This window comes from Melospiza melodia, chromosome 5 (assembly GCF_035770615.1).
Source record: "Melospiza melodia melodia isolate bMelMel2 chromosome 5, bMelMel2.pri, whole genome shotgun sequence".
NCBI lineage: Eukaryota > Metazoa > Chordata > Aves > Passeriformes > Passerellidae > Melospiza > Melospiza melodia.
The window spans coordinates 8,071,344-8,092,627 of record NC_086198.1 but is presented as its reverse complement, the minus strand read 5'-3'; the positions used below and the strand labels follow the sequence as shown (position 1 = coordinate 8,092,627).

Sequence of the window (21,284 nt, the reverse complement as noted above, 5' to 3'; positions counted from 1 at the left end):
ATGGTCATGTATCCATCCTGCCAAAAATTCTTCTCATGCTTTAGGAGAAATGACATTGCTTGTCAATGTCTTATAAGAAGCCTAGAAACCTAATATGAAGCATTTCTTATCATGCTCTCATATTATTTCTATAAAACTAGAAGATAAGAGGTTTTTATTCATTTAAAGATGAGTCTCATGATGATTCGCATCTTGAGCCACTGATAAAAAGTTACAGCAGTGAAATGATTGCAAGGTGCTGCAAATGCTATTTGAAGCCAGGCACTATTTTCAGATTCCATATTCTTACAGCATAGAAATCGTAACAACCTGGTTTTGGATCCTGGCGAATAAAAACACCTTAAATATTTTAGTGGCAAGTAGAATACATTAATATTTTACTTTGGATAAGGAGTGCTCTTCTGGAAAAAGTCTACAGCCTACCCCCATTACATGCACTTTGCTTCTCATTGCAGTGCAGTCTCAGAGCGTGCAAACCACATTCTTTTCAGATGAATGAAGCCAAAACTACCACTAATAAACATGTGTCAAAAAACTGTTCTTATTCCCATACTGCTTAAACTACATCTGGGCAGCTATTTGAAAGTCTCATAAGTCTGCAATATTAAGTAATCAATTTTCTTAGGACCAATCTGAAATACTGGTCTACAGCCAAGTATACCTTTGAGAAAACCCTGTAAGAAGCAATGGAGCAGAATAAATCCAAACAGTACTGCAAACATTGCTGTGGGTTGTAAATAGAAGAATGTGAGTAACACCAGGACAAAAAATATTGGCACCATATTGGAGCAATGTAAGTTATTAGATAGATAAATGCAAATAGCCTGTAATTATTAGATATTTGGGAGAGTGACTATAGCTTCCCAAGCTAAAGCTATTTCTTTGACTCTGTTTCCTAAGCATGCCAGAGCCAATGATAAGCAGTGCCTATAAATTTCTGTTCCTCATAGTGAAGGAATATGCCTCTGGTTTTCAATGTAGCATCATTCTGGTAGCCTGACAGGTAGTGCACTGATTCTGATAAAGTGTGATTCAGTTTATGTGCCACAGGTCCTCTACTGCTATTTGTAGAGCAGAAGTATCCAACAGAGGGCTGATTTAGGAGGTCTCTAAAAAGAAACAATTGTGCAAAATCAATTTCATTATATGATAATTCTACCCTGAGCCTAGAGATTATGATAGATGCTAGACTGACAGCATCAGAACTGTGCCCAGAAGACAGGGTTTACTCACAGTCTCCTGACAGCTGCAGGGACAAGCTGTAAGAGTCAGTTCACTTGCCATGCAGGAGGTGTGTAGATTATTCCATCAGACAGACAAAGACATGTCATAGTGATAGTGGCTTTTATCATATGGACTTCAGTCCTGCTGAAGCTGCACTGGAGCTACCAACTGATTTCAGATAAACTACTACAGCTACCAGCTGATAATGACTTCCAGTTGCTCTTGACTTTGGCCATAGTTACAGCAGTGACCTATAAGAAATGAAAGGCTCTGTGTGTCATTGCCAACCCCCCTGAACTGTCAAGACCAATTATCCGATGGAGGAGTTTCTCCTTCTGCAAATAATCTTCAGGCTTGCCTTCACGCAGAAGGAAAAAAAAATATTCTGCTGTTTTCAGCTGTTAGAAATGTCTCCACAAGAGTGCTTGTGGTTTCTCAATATTGGTGTAAAGAAAAATTGAGATGATAAATTAATAGGCCTTTATATATTGCTAAGTCAGCCAGAAGTTTTTCCAGAGTGGTGACTCTGTCCCTATTCTTAAAAGACACTCTTCTTTCCTAATAACCAGACTCTCTAAATAAAAGCAGCAATAGTGCTTAACTCAAAAATTTCCTGCCTGTGATATTTCTGTAAGAAAGACTGCCAGCTTTCTGGAAAGTCTGGAGTGTTTTTCAGAGCAAGCTTTTTGTGCTGAAGCTGTTTCCTTTCTTCTTGTACCAGCTATCTTATTAAAACTTCTAGCATTCCAACTTTGACTTCCTAATATATTGGCTGTCCCTCATGCCCAGCTATACTGCAAGAAAAGCCATATGCCCCCTTCCTGAAGGTCCCACATCAGGCAGGTTGGCCATGGCACAGTCACTGTGTCCTGGATTTGGACAGTGCCACTGCATCAAGCTCTTGTTATGTAGGAGGAGCTGGCAAGGTGCAGATGGATGCCTGCACCACCCCCTGAGGTGCCTGGCAGTTCTTGCAGGCCCACCTCATCCTAGCAGGGACACAGTAGTGTTTTGTACACAGTACAGTTACCCTCTTTGTGCAAGCTGAAGTATCCTGCTTGCTCTCCTTGTAGAACATGAGAGAAAGGCCTCTACCCATTTGGTTTGGTCCTGTCAGCTTTGATGGCATGCCTCTGAATTTCAGTCTGGTGGGGGAGTGTGTGTTCATCCACTGCTTTTGGGGAAAGGCCAGTGCTGAAAGTAAAACAGTGTGAAAGGCAGATGTAACACCATCCCCCTCAGCCAGAGCGCAAGGTACTTTTGACTTGGTTCTTTGTTGCATATATTAATTTTAAAGAGAGGCATTGTACTTTACCATTTTTTCACAAACCACAAATCTGTGAATTTAATCTTTCATAAATTAAAAAAAAAAAAAAACAATTTTTCAAAGTGGTTTTAAATAGCTGCTGTTTCTGTTTGTTGTTGTACTTTGTTGTTGTTGTTGTTGTTTTTTGAATGTGCAGTATTTTTAAAGATAAGTTTCTATGATCGTTGCTCAGCACCCAGAGTACTTGTGTCAGTTTTTAATCAATTGCAATTTGACAAGTAGACTTTTTTCCTATCACAAACTGGGCAAGCAGGCACATCCTGGATTAGTATTAAAATAGTGTCAGGGCAATCATTGGCATGGAGGGGAAAAGCCTGAATGTGGTTTACCAAGAGTAATCTGAAATTTATTTCAACAGATGCAGTATAGTCCCTGGAAACTTGCAAACCATCTAATGACTCCCACATCTGTCTTTCTAAAAACACTTGCCTACATCAACTAAGTATATTGAAACTTCCCAACTCACCACCTGCTCAACTGACTGCTTTCACCAAGATTCACATCAGGTTACTTACTATTCACTCCAGTTTTGTGAAGTAAAATTAATAAAACTAATCATCGTAAATATGCTTTTTTAAAGCAACTTAATCCATGCCTGCCCTCACAAAATCTCCATATGGAGCTAAATCAGTGTTAGGATTTCCATCTTATTGGGAGAGAGAGTATTTCAGTGGCTGGTCTTAGCAAGGCCACAGGCATTGAATAGGATGAGAACATCAATCCTGTGTCCATCTGTCCACCACTTCAGTTAATAATTCATTTTTAAAGTTTTCACCAAGTTGAAGATTTTAAAGCTCCCCCTGCCAAGAAACACAACCCTGTCAAGAGCAAGATTTCTCTAAAAAAGCCCCAAACAAATCAATTTTTCAGGTTCAGAGCTTTAAATGGGCTTCAAGCAAATACGTGGAATGCAGAGATATTAAAAGACATTCTATTTTTTCATTATATTATGCAGTTGTTAGTCAAAGACCAGATGATATCTGGTCTTTCTTGAATCCCCATTTTCATAAAGGATAATAGCCTAAGGGAAGAAAATTCCATTCTCTACAGCTTTCTAATAATAGCTGTTGTTATTACACAAGGTTACTGCACAGAGACCAAAAAATCATTTCAAACAGGGCTCTCTTAATCCATGTTCTGTAAAATTAGAACACTTCCAATGATTTGGCATTTGCTACTTAATTCTATTTTTTTTCATTCCTGTAGGACAAAACTTTGTTCCATCCGGTAAGCAGCAGCTGCATAGATTGCAACCCAGCTGAGAAGAAGATTTTCATGAACAGATGTGATCCTTTATCTGAAACTCAACAGTGGATTTTTGAACATATTAATATGACTGTTTTAGAAAAATTTAACAGCAAGGCCAGTTCCTAGAAGGAAAAAAAAAATTGAACACACGTATTTACGTACAGACTGCAGACTATATTTTTGCCAGCATCTGGGTCAAAGGAGTCAGGAATTAAATTTCCTAGATCCAGGAAATCTGTTCTGAGGATTAAGAAAATGCCACAGCAAGAGCCAGCAGGCTGTCCTTGTGGATATACAGTATCTGGAGAACTTGGCCAAGAGCCTCACCGGATGCTGCTGAGAACTTCAGGCTGAAAATTCCCTTGCTGGTCAAGGGAAAAACTTTGTTTAAAAACTGTTTAAAAGTACTCCAAGTTAATAAAGTAAAACAAAACTCTAGTTTCTCAGGTCAAATCCTGCTGTAGTGAGTAGCTCGGAACAGATGCTATGATTTGGGATGGGTTTATGGTGTGCATGATGCCAACAGGAACCTGAAGAAATCCCAGGTTTTAGAATTAAACATGCTGGTAGAAGAATAATGATGTCCCAGCACTCCCTAGACAAGATATATGCTCTGTTGACATTCTCTTAATAAAAGGTTGGGTTAAGCAGGTTTAACCCTCAGAACTGCTGCAATTAATTTTAAATACCTCCCTTTTACATTCCATTCTTTACCAAAATAGGAATGGTCGAAATCTTAGGGTCTAGAATTACACTGTAGTGAAGCATGAAATGAACTGTACGGTTTTTCCCTCACATTTTCCCCCTTCAGGAAAAATAAAGCAAAGCAATCAAATTTCTATATATGATATATTTAGCAATTGTGATTCAAATCCCATTGTCACACAAGGTGAGATTTTTTTTTAGTGACAAATGTAACAGCAGCAGCTGCAGCATAATGGAAGGCTTGTGGACTATCTGTCTTTTTTAAAAGTAGAATCTTTACCAATATATAAATTAAAATGAAAATAGGCTGGGAAAAAATCAGGAGGAGAGTGGGAAATAATTGCATATTGCATGCTGAACTAGGTTAGTCAAATTAATACTGGTATGCTGCCATCCTAAGAGCATGTTGACTCCCTGCAGTGCAGCTTAAAAGATCTTGCAGTGCTCCTGACACAGAGGAGTGGAGAGAAAAATTGACAGGAAATCAGTTGGGTGGTTTTGGAGTTTTTAAGTCTGTGGTGGAAATCGTGTGAACTTTCCACAGTGAGCAAGTGAATGGTATTGTGCATGTCATGAGGGAGGAAACAAGAAGTGCAAGTAAGTCACACATTACAATATTTTGGTACTTTAGGCACAGGCACCATTCAGGGTAACACAGACTTCCATCACACTGATGATTATGATGAGTCCCTCAAACCTATCATGCTGTTGGAGAGAGAGGCCTCTAAAACACTTTAGGAAGGGTGTCAATGGTTCTTCTCAGTTCATGCTGATGTGTGGAATGTGACTGATAACTTTGAGACTGTTCAAGGTAAGAGTGAGTATAAATTTATATCAAGTAAATATGTGGCTTTTGCTTGAAAGACGAATTTACAAATGAAAGCACTATAAATGCAGATAGATGACATCCTCTGTGCTGTAACTCCTTTCAGGTTCCAAAAATAACATTTGTAATTAAGTTGCTTATTTTGATTGCTGGCGAGGTGGCTGACTAACCAAAATACTGGTGTGCAATCTACCCTGTTTTAAGGGAGTGCAGTGACTGTGTTTTGTTTATTTCTCCTTAAACTGTGTTTATGCACAAAGAGCATTGATTTCATCCAGAGGATGGTTCTAGTACCAGTGTGCTATTTTATGGCAGCATATTGTAGTTGCAGGTCATATGAAAGTTGTAAGAGGGGAATGAGGTCCTGTAGCATTCAGGATGTGTACACTGGGGAAATTGTGAAATTTCCTATATATTAAGCAATTGCTGCAAGTTATTGAAGAGATGAGATCTTTCAAATAATTTAAAGGGATGTGTCCACAGTGTTGTCGTTTAATGATTTTAGAATAAGTGAGTTTGTTTAGGTATTGTTTAAATTTAATTTGAAGATATGGTGTGCTCAGGAACAGAAGAAGTAAGGTTCTGGTATGAGGATACTTCAGGTTTGTTTATCTGTCAGTACACAGAACCAGCCTAGCCGCTGCAAACTCTCAGCTTTCCCAGATGAGGTGCTCACAGCATCATTTATTTGCTCTCTTATCATGAGGAAAGAGGGCTTGGGAAAAGAAGAAAATGGCTGCTTCAAATATAAATGCATCCCTCAAGCTGCTGATTGTAACTGGCCCCAAACTGTCAGTCCTGGAAGCAGCACTGTATGCCCAGAATAGAGAGGCAAAGGAGGATTGCTAAAGCAGAACAGATTGGTAGGGTTATATCGTTCAGTGTCTGACTGCATCTCAGTGGTCTGATTTTGAGATGTCTGATGGGAACAAGGCTGCTCTTAGGGCAAAGAAAATCCACAGCCCTTGCTGAGTCATATTGCACAGCACCTTACACTGCCAAAGGAAGCCTTCCACTTACTTGGAGCTGATCACAAATGGTAAACTCTAGCAGTCTTTGTCAAAAAGCAGTCCATATGACTGCTAGTCAGATATTGTGGGGAAAGAAAACAGTCCTTGCACAGGACTCCTTCAGCAAAACTTTTATTAAGAATAAATGATCATCGCTACCTTTCAGTTCAAGTCTGTCTTGGGTGTTATCCAAAGGTTTCCACTGATAAGAGTATTTCATTACTAATTTGCCATTCAGAATTTCTCTAATTCTTCCTGCAACCATATCTTTTCCAGCCAATAAACTTATGAACAATTTGATAGCTTGGAGAGATGTATCTTCTGATAATTCTCCAGGAGCATTTAACTCTGACACGTTTATTCAAAAGACTATGAAATTTCTTCACAGATTTTTTTTTTAATACCAGGTAGTCCTGAACATATTTTAAATGTAGTGCACGGGTGGAATTAAGTAATGTGGGCCCATCATTTCAGTGGAGCTATACTGATTTCCCCAATTAATGACTTGTTCTGTTTTTTTCAATTTATTATTTTATGGCTTTAATCAAGATGTCTGAAAAGAAGATCTTTGTATCTTTAAGAAAGTTCGTCACTATCTACCCTAAATGTTTTCCATTTAAGGTTAACTGGCCTTTTTTTTGTGGCCAGCAAAGTACTGTAACTGGAGAGAGCATCTGGAGAAACTGAAGTAAACTCCAAGTGCAACTAAAACTCCAAAATAACATCTCTTTTCCTGCATATATTCCAGAATCTAAGCTAAACAGAGGCCCTGGGGGACAGGGCTCAAAGGAGAGGGGAGGAGCTGGGAAACAAAGCCTTCATGTGTGGGAGAGTAGCCTTGTTGCAGAGACATGACAAGATTTCACTTTCATTGGCCACAGTGTTATTTCAGAAAAATGAGATTGCTTTAGAACAAATGTTTCTGCAGCAGTATGGATATTTTAATGATATAATGCATTATTCCTGAGTGTGATCCATTTATGAATAAATGGTCTCTAGGTGCTGAAATAAGTCTGCCTCATGATAAAGATAGACTTAGCTTGAAAGGAAGCTGGCAAGCACTTAACAACCTTTGATTACTGGCAATTTACCAGGCATCAATGTCTCCAGTGACCTTAGGGAAATCTTGTGCCACATAGAAGAAACGTGTACAAGTAGCTTGACCAAATTGATTAGATAGGTGGCACTTCTGCAGGAATGGATGTTACCTTTGTTAAAAAAAAAAAGTCATAGTCACAATTCATTTGCGTTTTTACTGATAACTTCTGCAAGGGACTAGGTCAGGGGGACTCTTTTAGCCTACCTGGATGGATTGGAGATGGAGCATTTTAGGAAGGCAGTACTGACAAGCTTTCAGTATGGCTGACACCAGGGGTGCATCCATTTGCTATTTAAAGAGCATCTGTAATGCTGATAAGCCAGTGCATTTCAAGAGAACACAGCATATATGGTTTTATTAATGGTTTTATTTTTCTTTTTAATCCATCAAGATTCATTAGGGAAATAATTTCAAAGCCCTTGGAAACCACACAAGGTGATCAGGAGTAACACTTTTATACCTGGTACTAATATTATAATGTTCATTTATTCCTTTGTTTAACCCCCTCCCAAATATGTTCCATATTCTCTTAAAAAAAAGCACAAGGATCCAAGAGTGCTTTTACATAAAATTTTCAAGATCTTGCACTTTCTGAAAGTTTTGAAAAGGCTTTAGAAATTAGGAAATGTAAACCAAAAGGTAACATAAAAACCCAAAGAAAAATTATTAGACCAATTATGTGTAGTGTACCAAGAGACTTTGCTAAATGTTTGCTAAGATAGTATCTTTTGACTGGAAAATTTTAGATGAATAAGTAATAGAGTTATTAAATCTTTAGTGTGTAGTGCTTTCTATTTAAGATTTGTAATTTTAAAAATGTAGTGAATTTGTGTGGTTAGTTGCTGACAATTTTTTTTTAAACCACATGTAATACACAAATCTGTTCTTAGGTCTCCTGAAATATCTCTCTCCTCATATTTCCTTGTTATAATTCTGAATTATGCTGGATTTATACAGTGGATTTAAGAAAATCTGAACATATGAAAAAATCTCTAAAAGGTAAGAAACATATGTAAAAACAAATAATGAGAAAGTTTAGCTAGAGAAATTCAGAGAAATGCATCACATTTCCAAAGCTTCAGCAGCATTCAGAAAATACATTTGCTCTGTGAAGTTGTTTTCTGTTCTTTCAGTGTATCAGTAACATCAATGGTACTACTCCTGGGACAGGACTTCTGAAACAGGAGTTACTAGCATTTGTTACTAGCATCACGGTGCCAGAGGAGAAAAAATCTGGGAAGAGCTTCTGAAAAAATTGCATTCAAACATTGCAATCTGGTATGCCTTGAGATTTTTCCTTGTTTCTAAGATTTGTTACCTTAGTATTTTTTTTCTTTTTTACAGAACCTGGCAATGCAGTAGGTGCTTCAGTGGGCCCTATGAAAATAATGCAGACAACAGGGGAGCAAAGAGGACATGGGTTAAAACAATAATAATTTGTGTTTATCTGAATGTGTGTTTACCACAGCACTGTCCAGTAGGTTAATTAAAGAAAATTGTGTATTTTGTGCAACCACTTTGGTTGGTGCTTCAGGGAATAGATGAATGAGAAGGAGCCTTGGAAAATGGGCCAGCAGAAAAGCTTGTACTCAGTAAAAGATGCAGGAAAATTCAGAATGATCCATTTCAGAGAAGCAAATGGATAAGACATTGAAATATATGTATAATGGACAGTGTACAGGATATGAGGGGAGCTGCAGTGAGGCAAGTCTGGTGAGTGGTACTATCTTAAAGATACTAAGACATAGGAAAGGAAAACTTGGTTCTCATTAACCTTAGTCCTCATTAATCTTAGCAGGATCCCTAACACTGTGAAAGTATTAGTTGATTTAATTAAGTTAATCCTTGATCTCCCCACTAAATGACTCAACTTGGAAGGAACCACAGTCCAAGCAAATTTCTGCTGATCACTCTGGAGCATCTAATCAGCAAAAGATAGCACTAGGCACAGTTTAGCCAAAAACCAACTGGCACCAGAACTAAAACAATATTATCGACCCAAAAGATCTGTAGGCCTCTGGCATCCCTCTGTGAAAAAAAGATTTCACTTGCCTGAAGGAGTGATTGATGGTAATGATCCTAGATTAAGAAGATCAAGAATTGTGAGCTTTCAAGGAGGTGAAAGGCCAAATGGTGAGATTAGGAGATGGCAGTTTAATTGAGAGAGGAAGGAGGAAATAGATGGTGAAAGGGAAAAAGTAGGAATCAGGTTTAATTCTGTATGTGAAGGAAGTATGACCTACAAGGGTCAGCCACTGATAATTTTGGATACCTCTTCATAGCAGGGCTTACATTTTTATTTCCATCACAAATGTTTGGGAACTGAGAGGCAATCAAGCCCTTTTGCAAGGACCTAAATTTAGAATAAGGAGAACTTCCTAATCTGAAATGTATTGATTGTGAAATACATGATCACAAAAGAGAAAAGCTTTGATGGACGCTGAGTTTGTTCTGAGTTTTCCACTAAAGGTGTGTGTGTGTTCCTGAGGCTACTTTTTAGATAGTATGTAGAAGCAGAATATTGTGGTCCACTTTTTTACCTCAGTTTAATATTTCTCTCTATCTCAGGCTTTTTTGAAAGAAGAAAAATGTTTATCTAAATTTTCCTAGGAAATGTCAACTTGGATCAGTGTGAAGTAGCTCTGCCTACTCCCTTTGCAGATCAAGATAACAAGTGTTTCTCTTTGGACCTTGCATACAGCCCTTAAAGAATGTTGTGGCTCTGCCTTCATGGCTCCTTGCAGCATTTGCCTCTTTTATGCATTTCAGTTTTTGTATGAATTTTTTTTCCTATTTTGTGTTTCTTCCCTTCTACTGACTTGCTATCTGCTAGAATTCTGGTCCTCCTTCTTCCCACCTTTCTGGTCTTTGCCAAAGGTGTTTCTTCTGTTGCAGATCCCTTCCTCAAGATAAGAGTGACTAAAGCTGCTTTGATCTTGACTTGGCAGAGCCTCAAGCCCTTCTGCCTTGGGGTACTTGGCTTGTTCTAGCAGAGGGATGGGGAGGAGAAAGGCACCTGAGGAGAAGTTCTGTCAGTATGGGCCAGTCTCACTACAGATTTTATCTGTGGAAGAGTTATAGCTCATAGCACAGACAGACAAACATCTTCGAGGGAAAAGAAATTGCACTGGTGATCTACTTTTCATACATTTTCAAAATTCAATGTTGCCCAGAGAGGAGAGGATGTAAGAGCAGGAAGTATCTTATTCAGTGGATATACTTTGTACAAATGTTTAGAAGCAGCTGAATTCTTGACTTCAAGTTTTTAACTTTTGATTATCCCTGTTGAGCTAATATGGATACAAGAAACTGAGTAGAATTATTTTTTAACTGTTTTTTTTTTAATAAACCAGCAAGGGGTTATGACAACTTTAACTGAAGGCATTATTCCAAATCTAAGTGGATGTGTAATCTGTGACGAGCGCATGGTACAGGTTAACCTCTAGTCCAGCTGCAGAGAGTCAGAGGGGCCTTATTTACAAAAAGAGAGAGATTGTCCAATGTGTAGCAGCCTTTTGCTTACAGCTGTACAGGAGTCTAGTTTATTCCTCAGCATGTCAGGAAAATCAATATCTGTAATCATTCCCATTATCAAAGTAACAGCTGCAGAGATGGCAGTAAAACATCACCTTTTCCTTCCCACTAGAAGAGAATCCTTTCACCGGTGTCCTCTATGTCTTTATGCACCACCAGGGTTTATTTGCAACCGGAACATGTGGATTAAAGTTATACCCTGCCCTTTCACTGAACAAGATGCTAGGAAACCAGAGTACCAGTATAAAGGCTGTATAATTAACTGTTCAAAGGATTTTCAGCCAAGAAATGGGGGTTTCATGCAAAAGAAAAATAAGACCCCCTAAATGGACATGATCTGTCCTCACAACCCAGAAAGTCAAACATGCCCTGGGCTGCACCAAAAGCAGCATGGTCAGCAGGGCAAGGGAGGGGATTCTGCCCCTCTGCTCCGGTGAGACTCCACCTGCAGTGGAGTCCACCTGTATCCAGTCCTGGAGACCCAGGAAGGACATGGAGCTGTTTGAGCAAGTGCAGAGCAGGGTCATCAAGTTAATTAGAGGGATGGACCATCTCTCCTGTGAGGAAGGGCTGAGAGAATTGGGATTTTCCAGCCTGGAAAAGAGAGAGCTAAATTTTTTACTTTGAGGGTAGTGGGTACTGGAATCGGTTGCCCAGAGAAGTTGTGGTTGCCCCAACCCTGAAGATGTTGAAGTGAGGCTTCAAACAACCTGGTCCAATTGAAGGTGTCCCTGTCCACAGCAGGGGAGTTGGAATGAGATGATCTTTGAGGTTCCTTCCAACCCAAACCACTCTATGATTCTACAATTCTAAAGTTTGTTTTCCTTTATTCCTGTCGTATCAGCCTCCAAATTGCAGTTACTGATCTACATCAAAACATACCTTGGTAATCTACACCTGGAAAGACAGTGATGTGTCAGGCCTGTGCTGCCAGTTTTTCATACAAATCTGGCTATATAAAGCTTTTCTTTGGAGTTGGAGATTGTTCTGCACAGTTGTTATCCTAGCAAGGGGTACATTCCTTCCAACTTTAGCCTCACCAGCAGTTTTCCACCTCAAACTCTGCTGGTTTATATTGCCCAGCTCTCCAGGTAATGTGGTTCATTGCACATCTCTCAACACCTCACAGCAGTCCAGTCCACACTCACACACACACACACACACAGAGTTAACAAGTGCTAGGTATCAAAACAGAAATGTATGGTCCCTTCTGAGCCTCTGAGATGCTTCTACTTATCAACTAGTCTTTCTGATGGTCAGAGTGTTTTCCAGGCATCTCTGTGAATAAACTCACTTTCCTGCAGGTATCCTGCAAAATATCCATTTCTCTCGCTTTTCTGAGAGTCTGGAATTACAGCCTTCACTTGCTGTTAAACAACATTCAGGACAAAATATTTCCTGGCAATTCAACTATTATAAACAATATATAAAGGGCCAAGAAGAACTGGAGACAACTTTGTGTAACCACTGACTAATGTCCCAGTAGGCAAGACAGACAGAAATGAGCTGAGCTGATAGGCAGCTAGCTATAGTAGAGATCAATTAAAGTAAGATGGAGTTGTCTAATTTTCTGTGAAACAAGATCAAAATATTTGATGGTTGTGATTTAGGAAAAATATAGCTCTCTAAAAAATGGGGGAAATATTTTCAGATGTGTGCATTTGAAGTATTATACAATAGACTACAATTAGTAATATATATATTATAATAAGTAAAATGAAAACATACCCTTCTGTGCTGACTAGTCTGAGATAGTTGGCTTAGATGTTATTAAACAACAGCTGTAGAAACTGACCAACTTTTATGCATTAAAATAATGTTTTCAGGACATGCTTAAAGGATTTACAGAGAGCACATGCCTGTAAGTTTCTGGACTGTAATTAAGAACCTGAACTATGGAATAAAAATTGTACACCTGTTCTATTTTATATTTGGATGTATTACATTGCAGGATACAAAGCAAAAAATTGCTGAAGAGCAGTTTCAAAAAAATTACCATGATCTGAATGAATAAATACCTCTCAGAAGCTACAGCATAAATTTTTCAGTTTGTTGTACATCTGCTGCTGCTAAAACAAGCTGCTCTGTTGGGTGGGTGAAGAAGTGGACAAACCCAGCCAGCTGCAGGGCTGCCCAGGGACATATTGCTGCTCCCTCTCCTGCAACACTGGCCATGCCAACTGTGTAATATCACTAGAAAGAGAAAACAAAGTCATCTCCTTTAACAACGAGCACTGTTAGCTCTGGCAATACTATAAATCATGTCTTGAAATGCCACCTAAATAAGAGAAATAAACAAGTGAGAAGAAAACAGTTGTATATACATAATAGTCCTCAAGTGACAAGTAAGGAAACATTGAAAAAGTTTTTGAGGACTTGATTCCAGTAAAAAGTCATGTAAGTCAAGATTTATTTGTCCCATTTCCACACCAAAAAAACTACCAACAAAGAACAACAAAGGAATCCCTAGAAATTCCCAGCACCACTAGTCCTTGTACCTACAACTGATAAGACATAAAATAAAATACATAATCTTCATAAAGAGGATTAACTGCAAAAGTTTGAGTCATATAGAAAACAGTATTAGTCAATCATCTTCAAAGACTAAAGAAGAAAGAGTTGATTATTACATGTTATTTATCTTTAAAGGAATTATCTTTTTTTTTTATTTTGCATCTCTTTAAGTCACAAAACTTAATTTTACGCATACCCATAAACTTCAGTTTTTCAGTGCTGTACATCTATCCTAAAAACTTCTAATTGAAAATCATTGATTAAATCCATCCCTGACATCTACTGCATGTGTCAGAGTTGTGATAAATGGACACAATCTAATTTTTACTTGTTTCTGAGGGAGCAGTTAAAGTGAACATTGCTTCCAAAGACCTCTAAACATCAAAACTAGCAAAACTAAGAGAACTATAAGCATTCACTGAAAATGTGACTCCTCCTTCTCTAGAGAGCTTAAAGGATACTGTAGTCAGATGCAAACTGAAGACAGCCCAATCGGGGGAAAAAATTGTGATTTTCTACCTAACCTTTCCACTTAAACTGTTTGGGATTAATTTCTTACAGGCAGTTCTATTGAACAAGCTATTGAAGATATTTGGTAAACATCTTCCCACTGAAACAGTGATTATAACAACAAAACCGTAAGTCAGAGGGCTTTGACAAATAACAAAAACTTCCATCGAGTCCCTAAAGAGACTGGAGTCATTAACATTACAGGCACAACCCTTGGCAAGAGAACAACTAGGAAGAAAGAAGAATTATTACTAAGAGAACAATAAAGTGGTTTAGATACATCAAGATCAATTAGGCATTAGTTTTAATATAGCCTGAAGTTAAAAGCTGTAAAACAACAGAGAATTTTCCCATTTGCATCATTTAAAGTTCACAGCCCAAGGAAAATACCATGTATAAAGAAACTAGAGAGCCTTCTGTGAATTGTGTGTCAATTATCTAATTACCTTTGATAACATCAGGTGCAAACCTTCAAGGAAAAAGCTTTAAAGAGCTCTTGCAGGTATGGGTGTATTAGGAGAGTAATAAGACTTGTTGCAGGGACAAGAGAAAGGAGGAGGAACTGCATCTTGAGAGACAAGAGTTACTGGAGCATGTTTATCAACTCCAAATGCAGCTTCTCAGCTTGGGAAGAGAGACAGGGAGACTGGTTTCTGCTTTGACTCTCACTTCCAGGCTGAGATGCTGTCATGCGTTCCTGCTAGTCAAGAAGGAGAGAATCCAAGCCTGGCTCCTACCTCCTGGCCTCCCTCCTTCCTCTGCAGCGTCTGTGGATGAGGAAGAGTGAGAGCACTTTGAGATCCTGGTGCCTGGGCAGCTCCTTGCAGAGGCAGCAGGACTCTCTGACTGAGGAGATCAGGGACAAGATCTCAGCCTACAGACACAGCTCCACCTTAGGGCTTGCATAGGGCAGCTGCCCTTGAACTCCCATCAGGAAAAGCCTGGCACCACCAGCTTGGGCAGTAGCTCTGAACATTAGCTGCTCAGTGGTGGTGCTTACATCGCTGCTTCTCTGACTGGTCATTCCCTGCGCCAGTTGGAGGAGTACTGCCTGTCTGCACGATGGGAATTGCTTTGAGGTCCGGACAGCATGCTGCCCCAGCCAGTTGGGAAGATGTGTCTGCACTCCTGGTCAGCACTACTATCTGCCCTCTGATTTTTGAAGGGAAATTGTAGTGACTTCTTCAGCTGGAAGCCTTGGTGAGTAGATGCAGAAGACGGTGTCTGGTGGCATGTTTGTATTTGGATGATTGCTCTAATTAGCTCTTTTTTTTTTTCTTTTAATATGAGGGGGAAAAACACAGGGGTTTTTAAGTGTTTTTTTCTTCTGCTTAAGTGATTCTCAAGTGACATTCACCACTGTTTTAATTAAACATGCCTCCTGATTTAGAACTGATAAGCTTCTACTTCAAGGAAATGCCAGGGTAAACTTTTATTTTGGCAGGGGGAGGCAAAACTGATAAGTAGAAGGATAGTGTCTCCTAACAGTCAGAGAAGTGAGAAGAGTTCAGAAAGTGCAGCAAGGGGGGTCTAACCCCAGTAGTAGCACCTGCAGACCAATCCCTCACAGCCCTTTGCCACAGAGGTTGGCTCTGTAGCAACTGCCTGAACTAGAGAAGATGTGCGCTTTGTCTGGATTACTTGGTTATCGTCATCTCCTTGGTGCTTCCCAGAACCCTGATGGAGAGCAGGAAACCAGTCATCATGGGCATCCCCCTGAAGTGCCTCCCGAGGCCACCCCACATGCTTCAGGTGACCCAGGAGGGCCCATGCAGGCACCACCAGCACAGGAGACTGCAGTCAGGGGCTGGAACTGCCAGCTCCTCATCAGTCCCACATAGCAACAGACCATGTCAAGGATTTATATAAAGCTTTTGCAAGGACATGCTCAGGGTTGGGGTTTTTTCAGCTCTTTCACTCGGGGTCTTGTTTGTACCTCCTCTTTAGTGACCAGCTGAGCCTTCTCCGTGTTCGTGACAAGAAACCCACATTTGTGGCTCTTTAAGGTTTGACCCTGATTCCTCAAGGACTGGGACACACAACTGACATAAGAGCACACCAACCAAAAATCAGGTCAGTGATTAAACTTCTTGATGTTGGCATGTCAAGTGGCAGTATCAGAAGGGAGGTCATGATGTCATTTGCAGTTGTAGACCTGAGAGTAAGAAATGTCAATTTAACTCTCCCTGAGACTGCAGTTTTTGAGAGGGGAAGGTGGGGAGGCACAGCTTTTCTGTTAAGAAATGTATCTGTTGGTTTAGGAGCTGCCAGTAAATGAAAAACAACAACAGTAGATATCATGTTCTGTGTGACAGGTACTTTTAGTATAGAGAGTATTGCTGAATTTCTGTTCCATGGGAAAAAATCTTTCTCTTGCATTAGATCTTCACCTGACCCATTACTGAGATAATCTTCATCCAGCTTACACCTAAAGACTGGAGCTGTGGTAATAATTCTCACAAGAGAATGCATATGAGATGAAATTAAGGAAAGTCTAGTCATGAATAAGGTCTATGTTTTCAGTTCCCCTGAGAGCTTCCATCAAGCAAAACTATTTCCCTTCTAAAGAATATATTTGAAGAAGGGGAACTAAATATTTTTCTATTATTTGCCTGCTGGAATATTCTTTACTTGGTGTCTGAGCACAGCGGTGACTTATACAAATATTGCAGCTCATCTTTTAAAAAAAGCATTATTATATCAGTAATAAAGAAAACAATTTGCATTTCAGATTAAGAGACAGCAGTATATCACAAAATATTTACTCTGCCCAGAAGAGCAGCAGTTTACAGACTATTTAACAGCAATTTGTGTATGCATTTAAAGATTACATCTTTTTTTAAATGAAGGTTTTTATTAGTGTGCTAAGTAGTTTTCTGTAAGTAAAAGGATCTTTGGCTTTTTATTCTGTGATAAGCAGTAGTGATTTAGATCTGAGTTTTTATAGCATGTGGCATGTGAGGCGTGTCTATCTTCTTGTGGCTGTCTTTTAGATTTTTTTTTAACTAGATCATAGTCTTATTTGCTTTTCTGGGGAGAACCAATATAAGCTCATAAGTGTTCTACTTTTAAGCAGTGTACAAAACCTAACCTCTTTGTTAGTTTAGTGATCTTACACTATTTGGTGCCATTCACCAAAGAAGAACATTTTCACTGAGAATGGATCTTGGTCCCTCTCCTTTCTCTGGTTTTCTTGAAAAGACTCAAAAAACCCAACACCAAAAATCCCAAACATATGAGACCAGAGGGGAAAAAAAGAATCAAAAAATACCTCCACAGAGCACCTATTTTTCCAAAGATTATGGAGAAGTGAGGGGAGATATGAGCAGGGAGCATAGAAAGGCTAGGAAGAATGCAGTCAGTACATAGCCCTGGGGCAGATTCTTGGTCTTTCTGTGTCCTGTAAGCTGAGTGAACTGGAACAGGGGAATTTTGTACTGCTGTCATTAGAGTGCATCTGGTCACAAAAGTGGATTGCAGGCCTCTCTCTAAGCTTTACTGATCGTAATGGTGACAGCTGTGTGCAAGGATCAAATATGAGCTTGCTTGCATGGAGATGTTCCAATCTGCAAAGCCCCAGTGAAAGTTCTGTGGCTCTGCAGAGCAGGGTGGTTTGTGACTCAGACTGTGAACAGCAGCTGCTCATGTGGAGGGGGACAAGAAGTCTGCTAGTTCTTAATTAAATACCATTTACAAGGAGAATGCCTGTTGGCACTTGGCTTCTCCCCAAAAAGATGGAGCTGCTGTAACTCCCCTTACAGGGTGCACCACCACTCACTGTTTTGAAGCACATATTCTCAAGCCATAGTGAAGTTAAGTATAGAAGAGGTCCCTAAGTGGACCTTTTGCCTGACAAAATTCACCAAGAAGTAATTTGCTTCATAAATGCCATAGCTACCTATCTGTAGCAAGCCATATCAGAAAACCCAGGCAGCATCTGTATATCCTCACCTAATTGCTCTATTACTTGTGGCAATGATGCCTCAGAAGAAATCCCCCAGCCTAGAGCTGGGGCTCTGGCTCCCACTGCCATGGCAACAGAAGTGCTGCCTGCTGAAAAAGCCAGCTGAGTCCAGAAAAGGTCACCAGAGTTCTTTAGAAACCCTGGGAAACCCTTTATCCTCAAAGAAAGAGAAAGAGGCACAAGTCTGAAGCTGAAAAGACAAAATAGTTTGCCAATGGTGAGCATGCAAAACTTCCGGTTTATCTCATAAAGCATATTTTTAATGTTTTGATTGCCTTTAGGGCTATTTAAGCACTTTGCATGGTTTTAGGAGGGAGCTGGAGGGTGACAGGGCTTGGGAAGCAAGGATGGGAAGATTGTGGTTATGTTCAGTTGTCACAGCTAGAATTTATTTACAAGGCTGTAAGGACTGAGGCCTTAAGGAAAAAGCCCCAGAATTGCAAGAGCTGGCTCAAAAAGCAGAAATTGTCTTGGTTTCTGTTCTGCACTGTCCCAGTCCAGCACTTGGCAGAGTAGGTATAAAAAAACACAGCACACTGCTTTTGGGAGTGCTTGTTACAGTACCAGATCTGAGGTTCTCAGACACAGCTTGGTCCCACCCTTTGTGACGTCCTGGAGTTGTAGGAACCATTGGATCATTTTACCAGATCCCGGCAGGATCACCTTCTGAGTAAAAATCTTTTTTAAAAGTTGGAATTCTTTCAGCACCCTTTCATGCTTAAGGCTATATATAATTGCAGGAGTTCACTCTCACCTGCTTAAAGCATTTGTGTAATGCTTCCTTAAATCTGTAAAAACTAGATCTGACAACAACTATGTTGGGAAGAAAAACATTTCTTTGTCCCCAGAAAAAGGTGTATTAAAGCTGCTGGGGTTAATGCAGGGAAGAAGGTGAATGCACAGCAGCAAAGGCAGCCTGGCTCACTGACCTGAAACATTGTGCTGGCCAAGGAACAAAAGCCTGACTCCAGTCACCTTTCCTTTGCCTCCCCTAAAGCAGCCATGCCAAGTCACATCACTGGGCAGCAAATGAAGCAAAAAAAAAAATAAAAATCCACTACCATACCCCTCCCCAGACTTTCTGTGTTTAAAGGGGAGAAGTTACAGGTGCTGGATGGGAAATGTATTGAGGATTCAGACACATCATCAGTACTGCAACCATCTCTACTCCCAGTGCATGCTAAGCTAAGCAGGTGATTCTGAATGCAGGAAAAATTTTTTCTTCAAAATGAAAACACTTTAAGATACCTACAAATGCTTGGCATGACAATTGTATTACTAAGATGTAAAGGGTTTGAAAAAGAAGTATAAAAGCATAGTTGGTACAAAGAATAGATAAAAATAAAGCCTTCTACACACTTTAATGTGTGGAAATACTCAACAGTTCTTAACTTCTTTTTTAATTCTTTGCCTTTCTACCTGCCTTTCAGATTTTCATGTTAGTCTTGTAACCTTAACATTTTCCAGGGTCTGTAAAAGTCTGCAGCTAACAGTTTTGGTTATGTTTTTCTTGAGCAAACAGTTAATTTCAATGAATGGATATTGCTGTTTTAATTATGGAAAAGTCAATATACTTATGCAGCTTTGGGCAGCATGACAGACACAGCACAAACCTTAATACCTTGCTTATCAAATTACTTAGGCATATGTATAACTTTATGATAACAGGGTCATGGTAAAATGACTATAACCTAATTCCTGAGGAAAGTGAAAGGGAGATGAGGCCATGTGTGAAAAACTATACATGTACTAGATAGCTTTTTTTTTCCCCCCTCTTCCCTCCCTTCCAGGAGGCTTGCATAGCATTCTTATTTTCCAGTTCTTTGTAATTATGTTTCCCATAGTCCATGATGAATGGCATCAGCTAACCAAAAAGCTGCTGATGGGGCAAAACCATGGCATTCAAAATCTGGTGATATATTGAGGAAGCAGTAGCACAATATGCATTTTTGGTGTGCAAGGGGCTTCAACACATGCTTTGACTAGCTCAGAAGAAAACAGCAGGATGAGATGTGGTTTCATTGTGTCAGGGGAGGTGAAGGAAGGAAAACAAGCAGTAATACATGGCTGTATCCTGGATTGCATCAGGATGTCGGATTTCAGGTTGACAAATGTCCCTCAGCACCCAGGCAGAGCACACACGGCCGCGGGTGTGGTGCAGGAGTGCCGGGCTGGCCTGAGGCAATGCAAACACTCGGGCACCAGCCGGTGCAATGGGTGAAGCCACCTCACCCTTTTGGCACGCTGATATTGCTGTGCTACAGCATCACTGCCAAGGCAAACAAAGGGATCCGAGGTTAGACCCAGCAAACCCAGCCCACACCGCCAGCTCAGGCTGACTGCAGGCAGTAGTTACACGTGAGGTACTGCCGGGCAGTTTGATGGGAAATAATAATAGAGAGTATCTCGGACTATGGAACGTCAGCAATAGCTGTCTGCAAAACCAAGCATCTTAGATTAACATTTTGGGTGTTGCTAACCTGAGAAATGTGGCCCATGAGTCTACCATTTTTGATTGGAACTGAGATTTTCCATAAGATATCTACAAGATGCTGCCACCTATCAGTGGAAATGCGGTCAGGCAAAGAACGAGAATGAGTTGCCTGTTAAAGAAACGTGTAGTGCAAATATTTTATGTACACAAATGCTAAGTGCAGAGTGGAGGCAAATTGGACAAAAACTGCAGCGTGTATCAGCTGCTGCTAGGAATGACACACCCTCAGGTTTTAAAGTTAAGGGTAGATGTTCACAAACTCCTCAAGCACAGTAACTAACTTGAAAGAGAAAAGGCTAACTGTGCTGTAAAGGATCCATGCTCCAAGCACAGTGTTTACAAGTCAGCAGCACAAAGAAACCGATTTTTTAAAAATCTTTAAACTCTAAAGAGTAAATCTTTATAGCAGTGCAAGGGAGTCATGCCCACAAATCTCATTATTCTAAAAGCTGCTTAGAAACTTTAGCCCTTAGAGTCAACATACCACAATGCATTCAGAAGTATGATTTCAGAGTTACAAATGCTTCTAACAATTAGCTAATTTAAAAATTAAAAAAAAAAAAAGGAAAGAAGGAGAAGAAAAATTAGGATTTAAAAGGATTTACAAGGAAATAATTGGGGGAGGGTGTGTTATAAGTAAAGAAGGAGGTAATTGAAAGGGATTGAGAGGAATATTGAGAGGAATACAGTAGGAAGTGGATGTGGTTAAGGCATTCACAAGATTAGTTAAAGAAAAACATGGTAAACCTGGAAGTAAGAAGCCAAATCCTGGGACAAATGTATATAGTTTCTTTGATGTATTTCGAGCTGCATGATTTATACATACTCA

At 39.7% G+C, this 21,284-nt stretch overlaps 1 protein-coding gene across 1 annotated transcript in view; it reads left to right on the top strand.

Moving 5' to 3' along the window:
• GALNTL6 (polypeptide N-acetylgalactosaminyltransferase like 6) overlaps positions 1-12,940 on the top strand; it is a 430,140-nt gene extending 417,200 nt beyond the window's left edge. Inside the window, exon 12 of the mRNA XM_063156201.1 lies at positions 3,758-12,940. Coding sequence (XP_063012271.1) covers positions 3,758-3,925 — 168 coding nt within the window. The 3' untranslated portion in view covers positions 3,926-12,940. The remainder of the gene's footprint in view (positions 1-3,757) is intronic.
• Positions 12,941-21,284: the final 8,344 nt, after the last annotated feature.